The 12,959-nt window shown below is 38.9% G+C and overlaps 2 protein-coding genes and 1 long non-coding RNA gene across 3 annotated transcripts in view; 2 read left to right on the forward strand and 1 right to left on the reverse strand.

The window, feature by feature from the left end:
* SKP1 (S-phase kinase associated protein 1) overlaps nt 1-8,400 on the forward strand; it is a 33,728-nt gene extending 25,328 nt beyond the window's left edge. The window contains exon 7 of the mRNA XM_083352706.1: nt 8,311-8,400. The gene's annotated coding sequence lies outside the window, so the exon portion shown is untranslated. The remainder of the gene's footprint in view (nt 1-8,310) is intronic.
* TCF7 (transcription factor 7) overlaps nt 1-12,959 on the reverse strand; it is a gene marked incomplete at its 5' end in the record, with an annotated part of 151,765 nt that overhangs the window by 6,938 nt on the left and 131,868 nt on the right. Inside the window, one exon of the mRNA XM_083351105.1 lies at nt 1,931-1,979. Coding sequence (XP_083207231.1) covers nt 1,931-1,979 — 49 coding nt within the window. The remainder of the gene's footprint in view (nt 1-1,930; nt 1,980-12,959) is intronic.
* Nucleotides 12,011-12,959, forward strand: part of LOC310634383 — a 2,385-nt gene continuing 1,436 nt past the window's right edge. The window contains exons 1-2 of the long non-coding RNA XR_014491215.1: nt 12,011-12,121; nt 12,221-12,959. The exon at nt 12,221-12,959 is cut by the window's right edge and continues 1,436 nt beyond it. This is a non-coding gene — a long non-coding RNA (uncharacterized lncRNA). The remainder of the gene's footprint in view (nt 12,122-12,220) is intronic.

Genomic DNA, 12,959 nt, shown 5'->3' on the forward strand with positions numbered 1-12,959 from the left:
AATTTTGTTATATTCTTCCCCATGGAGAAGCAACTTAATGACATCCTATTTGCCAAGTCCTTATTGCTAAACAGGTTAGGAAAAAAAAGCAAGAAATCACTTAGAAATTAATGATACTTAGCTACAGTGTAGATCAGAAGTATTTTTTATTTTTTTAAAATTTATTTTAATTCCATTTATATCCCGCCCTTCTCCGAAGACTCAGGGCGGCTTACAAGCTTAGCAGTAGCCTTCATTCTATGTATATGCCTGCTTATTAGGGCTTTCACACACACCCCAAGCGGCATTATTACAAAGTCAGCTTATTGCCCCCAACAATCTGGGTCCTCATTTTACCTACCTCGGAAGGATGGAAGGCTGAGTCAACCTTGAGCCTGGTGGGATGCGAACCTGCACTAATTGCAGGCAGCTGGTGTTACTTAAGGAGGCATTAGCCCACTGCTCCACCAAGGCTCTTGGTGTAGCCTTGGTGTAGGAGTGTAGCCCTCCAGATGTTGCTGAACAATAGCTCTTGGAGATCCAGCTCACCCAGCTATTGTGATTGAGGCAGCATCTGGTGGTGCAAGGACCCACCAGCTAGACACATAGCTTTCACATGGGTTTATAGTACTTCTGCCTGACTGAGCTTTTCTGTAGGCATTTTTCAGCTCATGGATGCTTAGTCCAAAAAATATGGCTGCCTCAATAGATTTCTATAGGAATCGGTTGTTTTTATGATTGATAACAGGGATTCCAAGCTCATGTATCAAACATTGAGACCTAGACAATTATGTGATTGCTAGAACAAAGGTTTATGAGACAATAGCCAATATTACAGTATGTATGGGAAACTTATATTCCAAAAGCTTTGGTTGGGGCCCTCAGAGAATTTTCTTCTTGCTATTGAAGATTTGGAAATGATTTTTACTTTTACACTTTTCTTTTTTAAAAGGGCTCAAGAGTCATGTAAAGAGAAATTGACTAATGTTCATTATCCAGAATGAATTTAACATTTAAAATGTGGTTAATATAAATTAAATTTAAGAAATATTTTGGAATTAATCTTTCTTTTTCATTGGCATCTTACCAAATGTTCTATCTAATGACAAAATGGATTCTTACATTTTAATATGTGAATACTAATTTTAAGGAGAAACTAATATTAAAAAAGCATATATGAGAATATGTCTGCTAAGGTTTTGTATCCTTCTTAGAAACTGTTATTACTGTTACAGGCATCAGGCCTTTGTGCTGATTGAAAGTTCCTATATACGTTTTAAAATTAGCCATTAACCTTAATTGATTATAAAGGAAAAGCATACACCCTAAAATCTACTTTTCCACAATATAGATATTTAGTTATAAAAACAGGATCTGGCAAGTATTGCCAAAGCAGAATTGTATTTAATCTATTTTAAAATTATTTTATTTACATGTTTTTTCCTCTTTGAACCAACTCAGTTTCCTAGTAATGTATCGCCCATAGCTTTTTATTTATTTTTTAAATATGGAGCCCTTTAGTCTTAAAAAGATTCCTTTTGTATATTTGGTAGTTGCAGCAAAAATGGGCTTTTGGATTGGAAGTTGAAAAGTTTCATAAATGTTTTAACTTAGGCTTTCCTAATTTTTTATTGAAAAAAACTGAAACAGCCACAAGTATAAACAGACTGTTAAGTTAAATTGATGGGATTAAGTTGATAACATTAAACTGCGGTTAACATGAATTAGTTACTTTTGGTCTCTTGATATTGTCACCACAGAATAGCAGACAAATATATAATTGTATATAGTGGCAAAGCTAGAAAGATTAGTGCAGACAGTAAAGCATAGATAGTCCCAATAGCCATGGTTACACATCCTGGAAGAAATCTTTTTTGGCTAATTTCTTACCAATGCAAATGAGAGCATCAATAACCAGATAATGTGCTAGATTTTACATAGGCAGGTTTACCTGAATTGGAATCTTGCTGCTTCTCTCTTGTTCGTCTTTTCTTTTTTCCCTATGATTAAAAAAGGAGGAAGAGAAAATAAATCATAAACTGAACAAAACAAGCTAGTTTTGTTTAGAAAAAGAAATTGGTGAAGAACTAATGCAACATAGCTCCCCTCCCCCCAATTTGTTTGGTGCAGTTTTATCACCAAAGATTTTGTTTTTCAAATTCCTTATTTGCTAAAATGAGATGACCCCATTCACCAAATCATCCAAACACGGCATGTTGGATCTTACTGACTATGCTCCAAAGATGCATGATGATGGCACTTCTCACTTTCAAAATACGATAAAATTTCCACAAGACTCCAGGGTCACTGTAACAGTGAGATGGTCAGCAAATAGATTGTGTGTGTGTGTACACACACACACAAACACACACACACACACACACACACATATATATGTTTTCTGAGGTTTTCACGGGTGTTTGTATGTAGATCTTTGGTCATTCGGGTTTTTCCCCAGGTAGAATTGAAGGTATAAGAGCAACGTTTCGACGAAATCTCATCCGTGTGTGTGTGTGTGTGTGTGTGTGTGTGTGTATATGAGAGAGAGAGAGAGAGAGAGAGATGATAGATTATAAATAGAGATAGAGATAAGTGACAGACAGACAGATAGATAGATAGATAGATAGATAGATAGATAGATAGATAGATAGATAGATAGAGTAAATAGATGTAGTTATCCTTACGGCCCTGATTGTAATACTTAAGTTTTCTACTCTACCTAATTGTGACAAACCCAGATTCTCGAAACTTCTATACAGTATTTTAAAGGAGGAGAAGGATAGCAGCAGCTCCAATTGCAGGAAAAGAGATCATTGGGTTAATAAAGAATATACCCATACTCATAACACAGAGAGATCTCTGCCACACAGAGGAAAATAATGTGCTAAAAAACTCTCCCCCTTTACTGTGAAGTCTGGACACTTCTTGTCTAAACCTTTCTACCTTGGTGCCTCAGTTGTCCATCATAATTACAGTTGAGAACCGTATCATGCAGCAACAGATACCAAAGCTATGCACTACAGGTAGTCCTCGACTTACGACCACAGTTGAACCCAAAATTTATGCGGCTAACTAAGTCGCTCTTTAAGTGTGGTTTGCCTCATTTTATGACCTTGCTTGCCACAGTTGTTAAGTGAATCATTGCAGTTGATAAGTTAATAACCCAGCTGTTAAATGAATCTGGCTTCCCCATTGGCTTTGCTTGTGAGAAGTGGTGAAAGGTGATCACATGACCTTGGGACACAGCAATATGAAACAGTTGCCAAGCATCTGAATTTTAATCACATGATCACGGGGATGCTGCAAAGGTGGTAATTTTGAAAAATGGTCATAAGTCACGTTTTTCAGTGCCGTTGTAACTTTGAATGGTCACTAAATGAACTGTTGTAAGTCGCGGACTACTTGTAGTCCATGTCTCTTGATGACACTTTATGGGCAGCTCATAGTTGCTATTAAAGTCATTGTATATTAACATCATAGCTGATGTTTCAATGGGATCCATTCGACCTTGTCACTTTCATGATTTTTGAAGGATTAACAGACTTCCATTTTCAAATCTGCTAAAGCCTAATGCATAAACTGTCACATGGAACCTGATTTGGATAGAGAAAAATGCACAACTTTTGAGGTACTCTGAACCTGAACAGTTTTCTTCCAACAGAGATGGAGAAAAGTAGATGGTATTGAATGCAGAAGATGATTGTGCCTGGCTAACAGCGTTGACTACTGCAACGCTCTCTACATGGGGCTGCCCTTGAGGACCACTCGGAGGCTCCAACTGGTACAGAATGCAGCCGCGAGAGTGGTGTTGGGAGTCTCCCGATACTCCCACGTTACGCCTCTGCTCCGTGAGCTGCATTGGTTGCCAGTTGTCTTCCGGGTGAGATTCAAGGTACTGGTAACGGTATTCAAAGCACTCCATGGCATGGGGCCGGAGTACCTCAGGGAACATCTGCTGCCGGCATCAAGCTCCCTGCGCCCTGTGCGTTCCCACAGAGAGGGCCTCCTCAGGGTGCCACCGATCAGAGAATGTCGATTGGTGGCCCCCAGGGGGAGATCCTTCTCTGTGGGCGCTCCGGAGCTGTGGAATCAGCTACCGGTAGAGCTCCGGATGGCGCCCGATCTTCGCTCCTTTCGCCGCGATCTCAAGACATTTTTGTTTGTACAAGCCGGCCTAGCCTGAGGGGGAGTGTTGGGGTTGTTTTATTTTTTGTTTTTTAATTTTTCTGGGGGTTTTTAGCGTTGTATCATATTGTTTTTAACTAGGGCAATTGTTTAATCTGTTTTTAATGTTTGTATTGGTTATTTTATTCTGCCCTGTGAACCGCCCTGAGTCCTCAGGGAGAAGGGCGGTATATAAATGTTATTAAATTAAATTAAATTAAAATTAACTAAAGGATTGCATTTGCAGGCATGCTGAGGCCCTGCTGATCTGCATCAGGTGCACAATTTCTCCCCCAATGAAACGAAATATTTTTATCTGCTGAAAAAGTCTTTAAAAAATCCAGGAGCAAAATGGGGAAGGTAATGGAACGGAAATACATTTGTTTCAGTTTATAGTTGAGCATAGCAAAATAAAATAGTATAATTCAAAATATAAATATTCAACTTTAGAATCAAAACTATTTCAAATCAGCTTACAAATGAAGACATGTGCCCTATAGCTAGGGCCTGTTTGTGTTTTCATATGTATCATGGTAACAAACTAATGTCTTAATTACATTAACCTCCATTCTCTTGAGTATAAAATCTATAACCCCCAGCAGCTTAAAAGACATACAACACTTGCAGGTTTGGGCTGCCCAGTCCAAAGGATATTTTGCTAAGAACAAGCTCCCACTGAATATAACTTACTCTGGAGTAAATATGTTTAGCCTTTGTTTAACTGCCAGAGATGCAACTGCAATTTTGGACAAAACAAAGACTGTTCCATTTTAAGTTCAAACAACATTTAAATATGTTTGTCATTAACTAGACACAAAAAACCCACTTCCCTGATGAAAGCAGGCAAAATCAAACCAGATTGTGTTTTCCCCACACTTCTGCCCATACAGTACTGATTTTGCTTGCATCAGGAGGCCAAGTTACTGCAAAACTTCCAAAACCCACAATTAAAACAAAGTTGGTGGTTGTTGCTAACTGGAAAACTCCCTGCTTATACTGTGACACAAAACTACATTTCAGCTGTACAATGGAAATACAATCAAAATACAGACAGGCATTCTTAATGCAAACCAATGGCCTTGATTTGGAAAGGCCCTTGTGCTTAAAATCATAAGGCAAGTCGAGACCTAAAAATGGGGCTTTCTTTGCAACATTGAAAACTTTATAATCTCAGGGAAAGAAGGTGGAAGTATTCCTAGGTGCCATATTTAAAGAGTGTATGGTGATGGGATGTGGGTGTGTTTCCTTTTAGAGGCCTGAGTCAAACATCCTGGCACATGAAGATGGCAACTATTATCCCACAGGGAGATTTGATCTGCGCCCTAAGTGCCTTGCAGATTGCATTTCATTCAAATAAAGTCTGATCAGACACTTCATTAAAGTTCAGCTGCTGCTTCTCTGCCAGTCAGGAGAGAATAGAGAAAAGTAGTTCCTGTCAATGCATTTTACAAGCATTCCCCCCCCCCCACTTTTCCCCTGCATTCCAAATGTTCACCACTGGAGATTCTACCTAGTAGTATGGATGGGGAGATAGTCAATCCAGGATGTTGGCAGGAATCTTGCAAGTTATACCACTCAAACCAAAGTTTTTTCAATGGGAAACCAGTGGCAGACCACTTTAAAAGCATGAACCTTTGGTGTGTAGTTCTGGACTTATAAAAATTTAAAGGTTTCATATGGCAGGAATAGTTAAAGAGAGTTAAGAGAGGCTAGTGGACCATACCCAAGGCTGTCGCCTTTCTTTTCAGCAATGTTTCCAATTGTAGTCCTATCACTAGGTAGCCAATGAAAAATTCAAAACCATGCTTTTAGATGTCAAGAACATTATTTCCACAAGAGGGCATCATCTGTCAAGAGTATAAAAAATACTTTCTCAAAGGAAAAGCACAGTACTAAAACTTGTCATAAAATTTTTATTTTGCTTCTGTTCTGTTTATAGGCTGCTTGGATTATGAAAGTGATAACGGTGGTGCTGATGTTTCAGATTTAATGTTATGGTTTTCTGTCTTGTTGAGGCAGCAAGCTATAGAAATTGGCAATTACATATATGAAGGTGGGACAGGAGGAGAAGGAGTTCTGTAGAAAGGAAAAGATGATTAAAATGCACCAGCTACCCACCATTAGTCATTAATATGTAAATACTAATGTTGTTTCGGATGACCAACTTACTTGCTTATATGAATTTCTGGGGTGCCTTGGAGTCAGTGTTGATCTTAGCAAATGCCTAGACAGGGCCCTACAGTTTTCTTGGCAAGATTTCTTGGTAATGGTTTGCAATTGTCTGGTTCCCAGGGCTGAGAGATGGCCAAGGGCACCTAGATAGCTTTTTGCCTAAGGCAGGACTAACACTACTAGCCTCCTGGTTTCTAGGCTCAACCACTAACCAATATCAGTGATATACACTGATAATCCCTGCTAGGAACTGCAGTTGGGTGTTATCTGTGTTTATCATTCACATTGGTGTAGCCAATATAAAGACTACTCTTCCTGGTTGTAAGCATCCATCCTGTTGCTCTAGAAAACAGCATGCTAGACTAAGTGTTCCTTGATCTGGCCAAGAAGGGAAGTTCTTATGGTATTAAAGATGCAATTGTACCTCAAAGAAACAATCATTTCCTCTTCAGTGTAACTATCCATTGCTTCCTTGCTGCATTCTGTGCATATTTCCATATGTATGTGCAATAAGGTATTTGCCACTTAGAAAATTGAATAAGAATTTTTTTTCTTGTTTCTGGGTTTTACTTTCCCCCTTCACTCATGTCCAATGGAATATAAAACCAATATGAAAAGACTGGTTACAGGTACATTGTTTCTGCTGCCTGGTGTCCAACTTATAAACCTACCCATTTTCTCTAAGTTACCCTCCCAAGACATATGATAAAGAAGATGGTTTACAGCAATATATTTCTGGACCCACGGGATTCAAAATGGCGGCCTTCTGTTTATATCCTCTCAGAACAATATAGGAAAGGGTATAAATGGAGAAGAAGAGATGTGCTGTGATTCCAGAGTTTTGATTAAACATTATAATTGATATATTAATCTGACAAACAACAAAAGTGCTGGCATGGAGTGTCCACCCACTTCCACTGATACACAAGTTAGCCACCTGACAAATCGTACAGTATGTGGCGTATTGATTGTTCCCTCCCAATTAAGAAATTCCACAGCCAATGAGCAATTCTATGGCCATGGAAAAGCTCAGGGCTCCTGGAATTCTGCAGCCAACGCTGGGTTAGGTGGATGCATGAGTGGCAGATGGTTCCAGACTCTCACTGCCATAATGCAGAATGACATTTGCTGCAGAATTCGCTTACCCTTGCCGCAGAAGCTGGCCAGGAAGTGCTGCTGAATTCCAGGGGCCCTGAATTAAACTGTATGTGATCACGGGATGGAGAGCCTGAAGAAGACTGAAGAGCAAGGGGTAAAGGGTTAAATGGTGAGCAAGGAAACAAAAATGAGCATTTGAACACATCAGGAAATATGCAGGACACCATTACCACATCCCAGGCAAAGACTGAATACACTATTACTGTTGTTTTCTACAGCAAATCATTTCCTTTTCTGCTGGAAATATATCTTGAAACCATACTTTGAGTAATATAGTAACAAATGAACTTCGAAGGAACAAGACTCTCATTGCCATTGTCATTTATTTTATTCAGCATATGAATGCTGAACATGAAGTCTTATTTGTTTAAAGAATAGTAGGTAGAATTATATATTGTGAAGATTTTGTTTGTTTTCTTTCATTTGAACTTTTTATTTAATCTAGTTTTACTTTGAACATGGAGCCGAAAGTAAAGTAGCCCCAGAAAAAGTTTCAAACACTTTCTTCACAATTTAACTTTGGGCTTAAGATGAAAAGTTACATCTTTGCCAAGTCAGTGGATGAGCTGTGCTTTTTTCTTCACTATGTGTATTTAAATGGGATTAAAATAAAAAAAAATTATTAATGAATATTCTTAAATGGCATTAGCATCTGATATTTATTTAGAAGTCAGTTTTACTAAGTCTGTGCTGAGGTTTGATACCATGTGGATGGGCACAGATCTGAGGTCTAAAATTATGTTCAGTAGATGAGAACATAAAACAATTACAATGAGACAGTAATTTCTGTTTTCTTAAAACTCATGATACAAACTGTTTTTGCTTTTTTTCCCCCAGTGCAGAAAATACTGAAGCCATGTCCTTCTACTGCATAAAGTTGTAAGAGAAAGATCCTTTCTTGTTGCTTCTTGTTACATTCAGATAAATAATATATCTATTGGGTTGTATTTTTCTCCCCCCACAATATTCTCTTCCCCAATGCTTCTATTGTCCACCACTTTTCAAAATAATAGAATTAACCTGTAAAATATATTTACTGTACTAATGCCTTCCTATGAGTTATTCTTCCCTTCTTTCCGCAAAAACCCTGATTAATTTGGGCTAATTTAATAATGCTTTGTTGTTGTTTTAAATCTGATAGCAATCAGTCAACTTTAAAAATCCACAGAAACATTGTTAATAGAATATGACAGGTTGTACAAGATTAGTAAGCTAGTTTGCCTGGAGAATCTTGTAGGAGACTCTGACCAATTTACCTGTAGGTCAATTGTACTTGACTAATGTGAGAGGCTAAGGAAGAAGAAGAAGAAATAAAAGCCTTTCTACTTGAGGTGCTTTATGAAGATAACCAGAAGATCAACAAACAAGAATTTGCAATTGTGACCTTCAATGTTTGTGGTATTCGTTTTCCTTTCTGAAAACAACCTGGAATACATTTGCAGCAAAGCTTTGACGAAAAAGTAATGGAATTGGAGTTCAAATTGCCACCCTTTAAGAAAAGAAGCCCCATAGTAAAAAAAAAAGATAGAAAGTGAAAGTGGGGAGAGAGAGAGAGAGAGAGAGAGAGAGAGAGAGAAAGTGAAAGTGAAAGTGAAAGTGGACAGAGGAAAAAGCACTATCAAATGCACTGGATGAAAGTAAAAACCCAGAGCAAGAAATGAAGATGTAGTCTCTGCTAGAAGTCAGAAACAATATTCAGGTCCTTCAGAAAATGAATGTGAGACAGAGCATGATGCTCTCCAAACAATAAACAGGAAGAAACTGTGCCCAATAAGAAGACAAAGTGTAGTAGTAGTAGTAGTTGGTATTTTAGGACACCAACAATTGAAACAAACATATGTCGACTGAATCCCTCAACTAAGGAAGTTTGCTGTTTGCCAGAGAAAAGTTTCAAGGATATGACAGAACATTTTCTAAGAGTTACCACTTTTAATAACCATTATTCCTTCCTGTTGATAGTTGTAAAAATGATGTTGTAAAAAAGAACTAGAACTAGAAGGGTGAAAGACATATATGATCCTAAGTCAGCTGGTCATGTTAGTAAGCACAGCTGCATTAAGAACATGACTGGCATGGTCAGTCCATACACTGTTCTGAATCCATACTACGGAGAAGACAGAAGTCTGTCTGCCGGAGCCGTGGTGACACAGTGATTAGAATGCAGTACTGCAAGCTAACTCACTGCTCACTCTCAGGATTTCAGCTACGGGCTCAAGGTTGACTCAGCCTTCCATCCTGCTGAGGACCCAGATTGCTGGGGGCAATATGCTGACACTGTAAACCACTTAAAGAGGGCTGTACGGGGGTATATAAGTCTAACTGCTATGGCTATTGCTAATCTTTCAAAGTGGATGCCCTCTGGAAGGGGTGGATTTGGTTTCTGGAATTTGGCAAGTCAGTCAAATTTGGGAAGTTGTGCAAGTTGGTTTCATCTGAAACACCAGATTAAATAAAGTTAAGTTAAAGTGTTTTAGATAATAGAGAAAGACAAATCAACTTCTGTCTTGGTGGAATGTGCTAATAAATGCAGACGTATATAAGTTAATTTAACAGTTATTAGCCTTTCCAAAGATTTTAAAAATGAAGAGCAGGCATGAGAGATTCTGAGTGTGAGTAAAATATCATGCACACAAGTGTGCATTGTTTTGCTTTCCAAACAGCAAGCTCCCTCCTAGCTGTTTGGTCCAAAAGCTGACAATGCAGCTGACGCACCTCTTAAATATATTTTTAATAACAAAGTCAGGTAAGGACATAATTTATCAGCCCTTCCCCATATACTACTTATTTATGCTATTTCAAGTTCTCACAGCAGTTTTAAAAAAAACAACATCCTGCAAATATATAATTGCCCAAATGGAAAATTTTCAAGCAAGTGAAGACATTTTTCCAGGGCTCCAGAGTTAGCCTTCCACTCATATGTGAGCAAGCAGAAATCAGCCCCTGCATAAAATCTTTGGTCCTCCTCAAGATAGTACCTTGATTCTACGTATGCAAGGGGTGTTAAATCAACCTTTGGTTAAGCCCATTGGCTTTGTTACTCTTCCTTCTGAGCATCGTTAGCCAGTAAAAAGCCACCTACCAGTCACAGTCCTGTTACGATTGGCTGATAGCATTGATAGACAATTAGACCAGGGCTTTTCAACTTTTTCACCCACTGTACCACTTTTAGGATATGGCAACATCTGAGTACCACCAGTCGCCTAGCAAGGTGTCAAAAACTTGATGACCAAAAAAAAAGGGAAAAAAGTGATGAAGTACAGATACTCCTTGACTTACAACAGTTTGCTTAGTGACTGTTCAAAGTTACAATGGCACTGAAAAAAGTGCCCCCCAAGCCACATCCAAGCAATACACCTGCCTGCCCGTCTGGCAGCGTTCTTCCTCCTGTCCTAGGTTTTCATTGTAACCATTTCTGTTGAGGATTGGCAGCGAGGATGGGGTGGGGGGTGTTTGGTTTTTATTCCCCCCCTCTGCTGGGTGGTTGCAGCAGGTTTTGGTCTCTTCACATGACCCTGGGACACTGTGACCGTCATAAATATGAATCAGTTGTCAAGCATCTGAATGTAAATCATAAGACCCTGGAGATGCTGCAACATTCCAGCTGATCGGCACTTCTTCTGGGCTCAGCAGAAGCGCCAGGATCAGTGCTGAGCTCCAGCTGGAGCCTGGCACTGATCATGGTGCTTCCGCTGAGCCCTGACAGCCCTGCAGCTCCAGCTGTCTCTTGCTCAGGCTTGTGCAGTGTTACCACCAGTTCAGCTCATTCCCCTCCCCTGCTACTTTTCTAGGATGGTCGCGTACCACCTGCTAGGTGCCAAAATACCACAGGTGGTACCTGTACCACTGGTTGAAAAGACCTGAATTAGACTAAGATCACCATTAATTCCAGCCAGAGAATAAACATTCTGCATTCATTCCAGCTGTCAAATTCATCTAGTAGCCATAATTACATGTAAACCTAGGTTCTCCCATCAGACTGACATATTGCCCACAACACCATTATTGGTCTGTCCTGCAATACTTAACTGACCCTAATAATTTGGGCATGACATTAGGAACTTCTTTGAGATGTAAAATTTGCATACTTTTCCTGTGACTGCATTCACAATGCCTGTCATACCAATGCCCAAGGATTGACTTTTCCTCTGAGGAAAAAGTTGATTCTTTAAGCAAAATAGTAAATAGAGAAGTGAGGGAAAATTTAAAGGAAAGATCCCAAAAGAACTGGGGGTATAATATGCAGAATCCTTCTTTTACATTTAGCCATAAAATCACAGACCAACATTATGGAATTTATTTTCTGAGCTTTCCATTTTACTTCTGAGAGCTTTAGAGGGCTTGTTGATGCTGATTCATTCAGACAAAATTCCAAGGTTCAGTTTCTTTTACAAAATCCTTTGCAGAAGGAATAGATATGTAGGTAAATAAATGAAGACATCCCTAAACTGACCTTGCCACCAGTTAACTGCATCTATGCAATCTTCTAAGCAGTGCTATGGAAATGTGTCCATTTTCAGTTTTGTTTTGTTTTTAACTCACAGCACTAGTCAACAACTCTGGAATTCCTTATTGGAACTCTTCCAAGAACGGTCCAGAGCTGACCAGACTTAACTTCTGAGATCAAAGTCACGTGTTGCAACCTGCTGAGGTAAGCATCAGGGAAGGCACCATCAAATTTAAAGAAGCCCGGTGTAGCTTATCTATATCTAAATATTCTTTTATTTTTTTTTCTTCGTTACATTTCAAGATGAGGTCAAGTGCAGCTATATCCAGCTGTATGAATCTTCTTCCTGTTGTCTCTTTTCCACTTTTTTTTGCTTACTGAACTGCTATGAAGATTGCAGTGGTGCATTCCTGTTGTGCACTATTCACAAGATGTACCCAGATTTCTGAGGAACATTTTTTTCCTGAAGTGCTCATCCTCAAATGCAATGTAAATTGTTAACCTAGTTCTAGATCTTCTGTAGACCTGCATAAAGAAAAGTACAGTATTCTCATATAACAAGTGCCCTGTTCAGCAGTTGTTCGACAGTGCGACAGCACTGAAAAAGTAAATTTACAACTGGTCTTTGAACTTATGACCATCGCAGTGTCCCCGTGATCATATGTTCACCAATTGTACACTTTACAGTCAGCTTCTGACAAATAGAATCAATGGCAGTAAAATCACAAATTGTCTTTGTGTGGCATCTTGCTTAATGATCAGTTGTGATTCACTTAACAACTGTGGCATAGTGAGGTCGTAAGTCTGTTATGGTCATGTGATTTCTTGCTTAACAGCTGCATTGCTTAATGATGGAGTTCCCTGTCCCAACTGTGATTGTTAAGCAAAGGACTATCTGCATGAAAGGCTGCAGCAATTTCTCTGAACTAAGAACAGTTTAGATCTAGCAGTATTAAATTGCCTGAATGCAGTTATAATATTCACACACAAGAGTAATAAGGTAAAGCATGTTGTTGAGAGAGAAAGATCCAACATGTTCATT

This window comes from Vipera ursinii, assembly GCF_947247035.1.
Source record: "Vipera ursinii genome assembly, chromosome: 2".
Lineage (NCBI taxonomy): Eukaryota > Metazoa > Chordata > Lepidosauria > Squamata > Viperidae > Vipera > Vipera ursinii.